General features: G+C 41.5%; 1 protein-coding gene across 14 annotated transcripts in view; it reads right to left on the reverse strand.

Annotated features, from left to right (window-relative positions):
- The window catches only part of FNBP1 (formin binding protein 1), a 116,696-nt gene that overhangs the window by 19,995 nt on the left and 84,246 nt on the right, over window positions 1-12,455 (reverse strand). For 10 of the 14 annotated variants that reach the window (XM_026062171.1, XM_026062179.1, XM_026062185.1 and 7 more), the window contains 2 exons: window positions 4,831-4,845; window positions 727-836 (listed from right to left, as the gene is read on the reverse strand). In XM_026062171.1, coding sequence (XP_025917956.1) covers window positions 727-836; window positions 4,831-4,845 — 125 coding nt within the window. The remainder of the gene's footprint in view (window positions 1-726; window positions 837-4,830; window positions 4,846-12,455) is intronic. The other 4 variants (XM_026062173.1, XM_026062174.1, XM_026062182.1 and 1 more) reach the window with 1 other exon arrangement.

Consider the following 12,455-nt stretch of genomic DNA (forward strand, 5'->3'; position numbering starts at 1 on the left):
CTCATCATCTCTTCTGTTTCCAGGAAACATATGCTACAGATCAGAGAGCCCTAAGACATGTAGCGTTCAGTCAGCACTTCTGATGTTATCATGCTCATAACCACCTCTCTCATTGGGATCTACCCACGCCCAATTTTGCCTGTCACATTAAGACATGATCTGTTTAGTGCTGAGAGGTCTATGATTACACTTTTGACTGAGAGTATTTAGATCCTGTACTTCCTTCAAAAACCTCAGGAGCTGCTCACATCAAGAAGCCTAGCTAGTACATCCACACTGATCCTTGTCTGGCTCGCAATTAAACTGCTAGTGCCTCCAAAGGCCCAAGAAAGCAGCTCCAGGAAGAAGGAAAAACTCTCCAGTTGCTTCACTTCTATCATTCCCATCTTTATACAAGGATCTTCTCATCTCACAACTGCAAACACAGGATATGCATTACACCCAGGGGGGAGAGTGGAATAAGCAGAAAGCAAACTCTTCCTCCAGCTCTGACCCCTACATCAGCCAAAATTAAATAATTGATACCAGAACTTGAGTTGTGCAGCGCATTGCAACTCTCTTAGATGTTTTGACTCATATAGCACCCTCCGTGTCTTCTCTTCTCGGAACAGCACCTCAAACAAACCTAGAACCTTGTTTGTATTTGATCTTTCTTGTATTTTAGTTGTTTCTATTCTCCTAAACAAGGCTACCTTTTTCATTCTTCATTGCAGGGGGCTGGCTTACCTTTGATCCATCTCCTTCTGAATGTCTTTGTTTAGTTCATCAACTTTTTGTTGAAGTTTCTTTCTTCTTTGCTCAGGTGGGAGATTGCTGAAATCTTCCGGCCCTGCTCCCTGCACAGAGTGGAATGGAGGAAAAAAAGAGGAAAAGTGAGAGCCTGAAAGAACCTGTCAGAACTGCATTTTGAAAACAGTACACAGAAAAATCTGTGCAAAATCACTATGGTCTGAAGCATTGTCACTGTTTGTCTTGAGAGCACTCAGTCCTGGAATGGTTTGGAAACTGAATGCTTTAGAAGTAATCCCAGGACCATATCCCACTTCCATAACAAATGGATAATGGGAGACCACTAACTAAAGAATGCCAGAATTCAATGGCAAAGCTGAGAATCTATTTCTATCCTGATTTAACATCAGGAACCAATCTTTCACACTTTCCCCAGCTCTGCTGCAGGCAACGCCATAAAAGCAGTTGCCGCTTTTACTCCTGTGTCAGTCGTGCTTCACCTATACACTACTAATCGCAGACTCACTCTGCATAGTCCAAGCACAGCCTGCTCTGCCAGTACAGTGGTTGGGGGTGCTGGTCCAATACAGTTACTTTAATGTCAGACTCTGCTGAACACACGTGTGTAATGGAAGTGCTTTCTCTGGGCCTCTGCAATTTAAAAGCATGTCGCACACTTTCCAGGATCCATGCCCCATGCCAAAGGCTCTTAGCCTTTCCTCTCCTCTCACTTATACCAGCATAAAACCAGGACTGCTATCAAAGCCACAGAATCAGTTCATTTGAAATCGTAACTGAAGAAAAGCTTTCAGGACTACAGTGGTTACTCCTGTGGGATTCTGCTTGAACTAAAATCCCTTTCTGCCTTCAAACCGCTATGCCTCTTCCCAATTGCTCCAGCCTTGTATAGCAGACAGAAGACATATATAACACGTCTATACTATTTTCTTCAAAGTACTACCTACGTTTGGCTGGCAAGAGGACAAGAAGGATGGTTTTGGTGGGTTATGCTGAAGACATTTCAATGCTAATTAGCTTCACCATAAAAGAATCAAGTCCACATATATAATCCCCAATTTGTATAGATTTTTCTTGGTTTGGTTTCTGCTCCTTCTATGTGTCATTTCTAAGAGGGGATATGGGCGTATGGGAGAAAGAAGGGGAACAAATACAAAACCAAGTGACCCAATTCAGTGGCCCAGCGGCTTACTGAAAACTTGTGATCAAAACTGCAACGCTCGCCTTACTAAAATGCTGAGTATCTTTCTCAGAGGAGTGTGATCTAGTGGACACTTTGCCACAAAAAGCCACCTGTCAGATCCCTTCGACTCTCCACTGAATGTGCCCCTGAGACAGGGCAGTTTCTTCTGCATTCGCAGAACATGCAGCTTAGAGAGAAAGCATGCAGGTGTCAAGGGGATGGAGGGCAACCACAGACAGGTCATCGTTTCTTCCTCTGGCCAGCAATTTCAAAAAGGCAGGAGAACGGGCAAATTGAGATTGCTGCCATATTGATTTGCATTAAAAGACAGCAACTGCATCTAGCCAAGGCTTGTTTTTTTGCATAGTAGTACACTTAGTTCCATTTTATAAGATAACCAGAAAGTAAATTTAAGAAGAATGAGGGAAATAACTAAATCAATCACACTCACATTCTAAAACTTTAGGCACAAAGTCCTAACACTTCTGAATTACTGCTTGTATTATATTAGCTGTGCATGGTACAGGTAAGCTCTATTCTAACTCATTTTGTAATGATGATAATATTCTGCTCGGTACTAACTCCCATATCATGTTAGACATTAGGACAATTAAATATATTTTACAGATAATATACACATTAAAACCATACATATCTTTGTAAGGCAAAACATCTGGATTCAGCTTTGTAGACAGAAAAATAAGTAGTTACAAGAAAGACTATATAACATGTTCTTTTCTGCTTCTAACTGAAGGAGACAGATGCTAGATAATTGCCCCAGTCATATCTTAGCTGTATGTGACAGATGTAGTCAAACCTGGAAAAGCCTTCTTCAAACTCAGTTTTGATTCTGCAACTCCAGTTCATTCAAAAGCCTAAGCCTGCACTAAGTTCTGTATCTTTGTTCACAATGCTTCAGACCAAAGCACTCCTGTTGCATAGAAAGGCATGCCTGAGACTAAAGGTGATCTCACCGAGGTTTTATTCCATGCTCAATAATTTCCCGTCATAACAGAGGCTACAGTTCCTCCTCCAAAAGGAGGAGTCAAGGAGCTCTTCTTGCACATGCTGGGTACATTTCATGCTCTCAAGCAAAACACCCCAGGGACTTTCAAGTAGTGAAGGTTGCCTGTACTTTCCTAAAAACGCTTTACAGTGCGGCCGGGGGAATCTGTGATATTTTTGATGTGCTGTCACAGGAACAGCAGAGACAGTGCTCACTAGATATCCTCGCATGAAAGTACTGGGATTTAGGATGCAAATTGTAAACTGTGGTCACAAAGTGAAGGACCATGTGAAAAAAGCGGCCACGTCTGGACCAGCTTCTGGGTGAAGCTACATAAAGAGAGAGAAAGAGAGAGTGCTTTATCAGCTCTAGTTTTGGCTCTTCTACAGCTAGGAGCCAATAAAAGGTTACCAACAAGCCAATTTCCTCCTCCCAAGGCACTCACAGGTCTCAGCTCTCTCTGCACATCTTTGGGATTGGTGAAGTTTTGGGGGAAAGGCCAGGTCAGCCATTTACTTGGGAGGATGTATTCCTACATATGAAGGCTTGACTCAGCGGCACAACACACCAGCATTGTGACCAGCAAAACAGCAAATGGAAACCCTTGGTATAAACACTTTAGACTACCAGGCCAGTGGCTTGGTAACAGCTGAAAAACAAGTTGTGAGTAAGCTGGAGATTTCTATGACTTTAATCCTCAGGTCTATCGCAGGTCTTCATTAAGAAGCAACACAGCTAACACAGCTGGAGCAAGTCACTGTGTTGTACAGTGCAACAGCAGGGCCTGAAACACCCACAGAGACGTATCAGAGCCACATTAGGTAGCTTTAGTGGCAACACACAATCTCAGAATAAGCTGCTATGACAGAACAGGTCCAAAACGGTGTACCCAGGATCAATGTACGTGTCAGGAGAGAAACAACAGGGAGAGAGGCCCCAAAGGCACTGACTGACAAGGACAAAGAAAACCTTCGAGCTAATGCAATTAATGAGCTACTGCCGAATCCCTGAAGCTCTTGAAGTTGCAATCAGTCACTCGCGCCCCTTGCATGCTTGCGTGAAGTGGGTCAGCAATAGTCGCGTTCTTGTGACGGGACTCGGTTAGGGCAAAGGAACGTAGGCAAGCTATCACAAACATATCAAGGTGTGGAATATCTCTACTCAAGCAGTACAGTACCTTGAGTGTAAAGTTCAGCACAGCATTTGCTTTCCCATATGTGTTCCCCCCTTCCCTTTCCAACTCAGTAGCATATTTGCTTACCGTAGCTCAAGATACCTTCCCAGCTGCATCCAAGACAGAATTTAGGATTCGTATATACATCATCATTGGCAAATTCAAATCAGACTGAGTTAACCTTCTTGGTTAAGGTTTACAGAACTTTTAATATAATTATTAGTTATTTTGGAGGACTACATAGGGCTGTAAAATGTAGGTGACAATGATGCCAACTTCCAGTAATACCTGGACACAGAAAGCAACTTTGCAGCTATTTTCAGTTACACAAAAGACTTGCATTTCTCTCTATAAATGGTCCCACAAACACACCGAGACCTTTAGTTTTTAAATGCCTTAAGGTATATTCATACTGTAGCAGAATTATGATGATATTTTTCTACATTTTCATAGCCCTAGATTATAAAAATAAAAACTAAACTATATATTAGAGTTAATGTTTTAGCAGCTTATTAGAAAGATTGAATTCTGATCACCTCTAATAGACTCCAGACCTGTGTATTCAGAGTTATCTGATAAATAGCAAAAAAAGCAAAACACAAAGAAGAAACAAATTTAACAATTAATTTCAGTGTCATGTCACATGTGGCACAGTGCACATTAAAACACACAGAAAATCGTGATTAAAACACAGGACATGCATGCTGTAAATGTGCTTACCAGCTTGAGAGAAAGCTTCATGTAAAAATTGGAGAGATACAGGGGGAAAAAAAAAAAAGAGAAAAAACAACAGTGCATCAGTAGAAGAGGAACTTTTTCAGACCGACGTTACAATAAAATGACACACATCCCCCTCGCTGTTGGAACGCGAAATGGGTAACACTAACAGATCTGTGCAAAAGTTCACAAGATGGGCCAGCATCAGCAATCAGCTGCCATTTCCTTGGTGCAAGCAGAAAAGGAAAAGCGCTGTACCTCTGCAGATGTGCTTTGGTACTGCAGGTGAATACGTGGCCTGGGTTGATTTATTTACAGCTGCTATGACAACAACAGTGCTCCTCTCATTAAGGTAACATCTTTGATGTAGGAAAAAAAAACCTCAGGATTTGCACATATATGCAAGTCACTCAAGATCAAAAATGTGCTGAAATGCAGTCACAAGTATCAGCCACATTATGCAAGGTCTTAGGTGAAGGGTGCAATAACACCTAGCCAGAATTTAGCAAAGAGGTAAGGTACTACACTTGGACTCCTGCTGCAAAAAGCACTATGGGATCGGCAGTGATTTCAGGCAGACAGACCCTAGTTCTCAGGCCTGTGTCCAAAGGACAAAATCCCCAAACTATCCATGAGCGCTGTGTACAATGTCCTCTGGGTAGTTACTTCAGATGTTTTATGTTCTTGAAGGATTCATTAAGAAATACTCAGTGAACCAAACTTCCCTTTGCTATGTGGTCAGACAATGTCAGGACAAAGAAGGAAAAAAAAAAAAAAGCCTCTTTTCTCTTTATATCCAGTTGATTCTATGACAGCATCCTAAGCCGCTATCCGTGCTCTTAAATGACTGACATTGCCTAGTTCTTTAAAGATTTCCACATTTCCTGGTACAGAGCCAAAACACTATCTTCTAGCTACTCTGGGAAAGTAGGAGACTGTAAAAAGGGAGGTGTATGTTTAAAAAAACCCCCAAATCTTGCACACTAGCATGGTTTGCCTCTGTCCTACCTCACTTACACACGCAGCTCTCAACAGTGCTGTAGGGCCTCAAACCAACAGGTGAACAAATGCGCATGGGCAGCTGAGCACCTGACTTACCCAAACCCTCTTCCAGTGCTGCAAACTAGCTCAGGAGGTTTTCCATGAGACAGGGAGACTAACAGCATTACAGAGCCTTTCTGTTGTGTGCCAAGGAGCCTAAGTTAGCTGCTGTTCAAGGCATGAAACCAGTGTCTAAAGGGAGAATCAAAACTGTAACCGGCCTCCTCCTCCTCCAGCGATCTGCGCTGTGGCTGTGTTACCACCTCTTGGGGAATAACTGTGAAATGCTCAACCTAGGCAATGAACTTGTAAATGCATAACTGGATTTGCTCTGTGCTACAGACAAACAAAAAATGAAAGTTAGAAAACACCTCCCACTGTAGGCAATAATCTGTATCGTCAGACTTCTTCTGCACATCTTTCCATTCAAGATTTTGCTGCAATTTTAACATGAACAGCTCCCGGATACAGTGCTCTCACACTTCCTGATGCTCTATTTTTAGTCAAAACACAGTTCTTTAGGATTGGATTTAAAATAAAGGTAGCTCCATCAATGTGTTTGATAACAGGTTTAAGAAGTATGAAAATTTTCAAATATAAGCATTAGCATTACTCAGCAGAATTTATACAATAAGATAGTACAACCATCAAATGAAAAAATATGGCTGTAAAATAAATAGTGAAATATTCCATTTGAAGCGATCCATTGTGACAATGCAGCAATTCAGCTTCCCTCTGAGGTTCAGCCCATTAGTAAATAAATACACAGTGATAACCACAGAGCAATAGACAAATTAACTTTCTCAGCTAAGAGGCCATTGAAAAACCAAACAAAAACAATCAATTTTTGAAAGAGGAATAATCATACAAGAAGGGAAAAGAATGAGCTAAAACATGTTGCTGAAGGAATTTGGTCTCGGCAGCCTTTATTTGCACAATTGCTTTAGCATTCCTGTGAACTTTAGCAGAGACATGATCAGCACAAATTAAGATTCTTGTACATTTATACAGACAACATTCACGGTGCAGAAAAAATATTTACCTACAAAAGCACTCTATAAAAGGCACAAATGTATGCTACATGCGCTACTTTCTAAACACTACTCACTCTAAAGCCACTACACTACTGCAAAGAACCATCTGCATTGAGACTATTCTTTTGCTGTAAATTCAGCAAATTTCAAAGGGTTTACAGACACCTCATTGCCAAATTCTTACATTGTTAAGTATGATAAAAATAAAAAGCTTATTAATAGCATTTCCATCCAAATAGTACATCAGGGATTGTTATAACCAGTACCAGTAATGCAGATCATAGATTGAAAACAACGAAATGCTGAAACAAATCATATTCACAGTTTTCAGTTTCTGAAATGTATCGATAATGTTATATGTCAGTAATTCAATTTCTATAAACAAATATAAGCAGACAAAATAAATCTGCATTAAGCATTCACTAAATAACTATTTTTGCTGATTCTGATGGGTTTTCACAGCTAGCAGCTTGCTCAGCTCTTGGGAGAGCAGCAGCATTTCCCCCCTCCTCCCCCCGAACAATCAAGTAACCCCATTTCTATAAAACGAGCAAATCTGTTTCAAGCCATCAATTTAAATCAAATCTAGCCTAGTCTTGCAGGGAAGGAACGAAGAGCCTAAGAGCCACAAGCTTCAATAACACATGAGAGAGCATGAAAGGCAGCAAGTCCATGTGTTATTGGACAGTCACAGACACTAACCTCACTTACAGAGGACGGGATTGCAATAACCCCCGAGGCTTCCATACGGCCAGGAGGTAAATTTCTTTCTTAGTGGTCCTGTAGCAATCTCCCCTCTATTCTGCTTTCTCCGAATATCAGATTTAGAAGTCACAAATCTTGATTCCATGAACTATCATCGTTACAGAAAGTTCAGAGAATCTTCAGAAGCGCCACAGTGCTCTGCCACCAGGGCACAAAACGCTCCATGCGCCATTGCACTGCCATAAATTCGGAGGTTTGGTTAATGATGGTCAAGACCATATTCACAAAAAACCCACACAAATGATTTCGGATAAATGCATGGAACCCACCTGTAGTTACTTTTTACAGAGAGCAACTTTGCTGTAAAAGCAGAAGTTGGCTCAGCCTACAATTCCAATTAATTTAGAGCGTACCAGAACACAGAAATGACTTAGGACTTCTCCACTCTTACCCTTGCTGTGCAGCCAAGGGCACTTTAAGCAGGTTCCACACTGGAGCCCGAATTTCCCCAGTCCAACCGTTAACTGTGCCAATTTCAGCATTTCTGCGACTAGCAGATAGATGTTGCCTGCACATCGCGCGGTGAGCTGCAGCTCGCCGCTCACCAAACTCGTGGTTTCATCGTTTACAAAGCACCTTTCCACAGCACACTCCGAGGGCGTTGTAAGTGGGGTTAGCGACTGTGCAGCGACGGTATGGGCTGATCACACCATACACAGACTTACAACGTATTCCCTAGCCTCAATGGCACACGTGGGGGTCCCTAAAGTCCTCTTCATGAGTTCTTTGTGAAAATACAAAGACTGTGTCTGCTGGCGAGTCAGCAAGAGAAAACACATCTGTTACAGTGGAGACGAGCAAAGTACCTCTGCGTTTACTGCTTCTACAGCAAAAGATAGCTTGGTGCTTAACTAGCCTTTAAGTGCAAAGGGGAAACGTGCTGGCAACTAGGCGAGCGTCAGGGAGTTCAGTATTTTCACAAGAAAAGTAACTAAGTGCCATGCTTTTAAAGGCTAGCTTAAACACACCAGATCAGAAAACATCATCATCCAGGCTGGCATAAACCAAGGCTTTAACCACCCCAACCCTCCAGAAAACCCTCGTCTTGGCATAGATATATTTATATATATTAAAAGAACAAGTATTCCCACGGCCAGGGAACAGATGGAGCAAGAGAGAGGTTGGTTTTTGTTTGCTGATGTTGCGCGATCACAGACTAACGAAGTACGAATCGCTCGGGCAGACCACAAGCCGCGCGCCCGGGGAAGAGGGAACACAGCACGCACAGAGGCAAGACGAGATGGTACGGGAAACATTAACCGGTGCATGGAAACAAAGTTTTACATTGTAATGAAGTCAACAATTTCCACTAGAAAGGAAACCACAAAAATCCCTCCTCTGCCGGGTGCAACAGGACAGCCTGGAGGCTGGAGCCTGGGTAACGACAGCGGGAGCCACGTCCCCGCTCCCAAACCCACCTTCCCTCTGCCTAACCGCGGCCCCGTCTGAGCTGAGGGAGGCAAAGCAGGTCTGCGTAAAGCCACACAGCGTAATTCAAAGCAGTAAGTTCTACCCCTGGATTTTTTTTCGTGTAGAAGTACGGCTCTTCAAAAAAAAAAAAAAAAAAGGAGCTGATGTTATTGCCACTATAGCAATAAAACAAAAGAACACAAAATTAATATCAAGTAGCAGAGTACTGAGTTTTCTTTGTCCTCTAAATGGAATTAGAAAAAGCAGAGCAAGCATAAATGAAGCCATGACTTATGTAAGCGGTTCCTCATTTTTTGTGCTCTTCTGGCTTTAACTTCCCTAAAGAGACAAGTTGATTTACGTGTATTTCTTTTTTATACTGTCCTTCTAAAGAGTTATTAGAAACAGCACTCCCCAAAATTATGTGCAAGAAACACTTTTTTCCCCTCCTTTTCTAGTTTTGATCTATGATAAGTACTAGAGCAGTTCTGCAGCACTCTCTATAATGGACATTTCTGCTGCTGCTAGGGCTAGAAAAAAGAAAACTTGAGGAAAATAGGAAAATGTGATTAGAAAACCATAGACACTGACAAGAGTCAGCACCTAAAACTTTTTTTTTTTTTTAAACCTGACTAGGATTTCATATTGGCAGTGACCACTGATATTCGTATTGGCTCTTCTACATTAACCTTGCATCTGTTGTAAATTAATTGTTCAGGCATCTGTTTCCTTCTACAAAAATAAGATTCATAGGATTTTTGGTTTGGAAGCAAAATTAAAACCAGACTGGGCACAGGACATATCATTAGTAGTTATAAAATTAATTTTTAAGCAGTCACCAGTGATTTTTCTGCTTTTTTAAATGTACTAATTTCTCTTTCCAAATGCAATATAACACGCTAAACCAAAATTTCATATGGAAATTACTAAAACATACTACCTATCCAGACACGTTTTGATCTCAAAGGTTTTGTGGAGGAATTGTATGGGAATCTATTCACTCGCTTATGTTTCAAGGATCAAGTACAATGTGCAGTTTTGCTCCCATTGATTTTATCCTGTTAAGGTCTTGACATCTACTAGACTTGTTCACAGTAAGTAGTTCCTTTTCCTGCACTTCTCCCTTGGAAGCTAATGCAGAAAAGGAGTATGATCCAGTTTGCAGTGAAATAAATTGTTACACTGACTTTAGCTGGAGTTAACAGCTCAGTTCATCCATAGAGCTGGGAAGGATCTGCCTCCGGACAACTTCGTTGCATAATCTAAAATAATATTTAAAATCTCTTGTGGCTATCTTCATGGCAAGGTGTCTGGCTGGAGTGGGATTTCTGTCTGAACAAAAGCAGTGGTGCAGAGACGATATTCAGATCAAATGAAATTCTTCAGCGCGCAGAGCCAAACATCCATTTCACTGTACTGTCCTGCTGGCTCCCCAAGTTTCCTTTCCAAGGGTTGCTTCACACTTACGCATCTCTGCACAGATCAAATGTTCTTCTGCTAGACAGCTTCTCCCTACTTCCTCCTGCCTAATTTCTTCGGTAAAAATCGCAACCCAGTATTTGCAACATTATAACTCATCCTCAAGTGCAAAATTCATATCCTTTAGGATTTTGCAATAGAGAGGACTTGAACTGGAACTCTTATAAAGAAAACTGATATGGTAAGAGCAGAATTAACAGTGTTACCTAGCTGTAATTTATATACGGGGGCCATATCAGATTATATCAGCTGAAACTAATGCTAACCACTCCTTTGTTATCTGACAAACTAACAGGATTTTGGGATGGGATTTCCTTTTTTTTTTTGGCCTGGATAGAATTTTTAACTTATTATTTTGTTTTTTAAGGCCATAAGGCACTTCCGCGACCTTTCAGTCTGACCCCGTGTACAACACAAACCACAGCATTTCACCCATTAGCTCCGGCCACCGAGGACCTATGAAACGTGACCTTTCCAAGTTCTCAAAACAGGCCGAGCAAGCTGCCAGAGCTTAGCAGCCTCTCCTGCTCTGTATTTCTAGATGAACTAAATGGCCTGAATTTGCCCCTCTGGAAAAAGATGTGATAATCTGAACACTGGCTTCCAACTCTGCCGGATGACTCAGGCAGGAAAACTATTTACACACAAACATCCTGGTGGCTAACAGGGGAAGGAAATGAAATAGAAAAAGAACAGTGAAAGGTTTAAATGAAGATTTAGCAAGAGCCTTTCCTTTCGCATTTTAATGAATGTGTCAGCAGAAATTAGAGGAGACTCCAGGGAAAACTACAGGAGACTTCTCCTCATTATTTCACCTTTCACACAAATCAGTTAAAAACAATAGGGTATGCAGCATTAGTAAGTGAATTTATATGAAGAGGTGAGAAAACCTTACAAAAGGCTCACTTAGACTTCTCCAATAAGTAATACGTAATAGAATGGCCCCTCTTCAGGCAATATTAAAAGCAATTAGTCATAATTGCTTATACAGCCAAATACTCACTAAATAAGAATTTGTACATTTGAAATACAAACTCGTGAAGTGCCCAGAGAACTATAAACTAGTATAAATATTTTTAGATTGAGTTAAAAACCTTCAGCACTGTTCTGAGCACTCCGTTCAGCGAGCGGCACTCTTGGAGCATTAGACCGCAATACAACCGCTCCCCTTCAGCAGCGCCTTCGCTCTCCAAGCGCAGCGTTGCAATGCGGTACGGACAAGCCTTGCAGAAGCCAGCCCACCTAACAGCTGCCTTCAAGAGACCCACAAGCAGCACATCCTCCAAATCTGCTGTTAAGAAGCGGAACTGAAAGACTGCTTTCCCCCTTAAGAGCCATTGAGAAAAGATGCTATGAGCCAAACTGTGCAACTGAGGGGAGGGAAGGAGGCATATTTACAGAATACACCTTCTGACAGCTTAGAAACTTTTGGCTTCCCCATCAAAAAGCACCAGAAATGCAATTCTTTGGGTTCTAGTCTGAATCATACCCCCATTAAATGGCAATTCCCTAGGAAAGAACTAGAAACTTTTACGTAAGAAAATTGTCTGTTTTCTTAATGTACTTTCTGTAACCAGATGATACAATTAAAATACTGTTTACAGCGTTGGTCTCAGTTCTCTGTAGCTAACCAACACTGAAGTTCCCTAGTGAAATCATCTCTACTTTTATATAACTGCAGCCTCTAAGCCTAAATGCCAGTGCAGTCCCTGGAGCAGAATTTGGGCCTTTGAAAGTAGTTATTTCCTGTCATTGCAGCCTGCTCTAAAAAATATTTTAAATATTGAACAGTTGTGTCTGCTTGGCATAATTTTTGTAAGAGGAAATAATTCTATTATCCTAACCTAGGAGCCGAAGCCATATGATGCTAGCGGCTTCTCAGTGCTGTGTGAGAGCTTG

This window comes from Apteryx rowi, unplaced genomic scaffold, assembly GCF_003343035.1.
Source record: "Apteryx rowi isolate R43461 unplaced genomic scaffold, aptRow1 scaffold_19, whole genome shotgun sequence".
Taxonomy (NCBI): domain Eukaryota; kingdom Metazoa; phylum Chordata; class Aves; order Apterygiformes; family Apterygidae; genus Apteryx; species Apteryx rowi.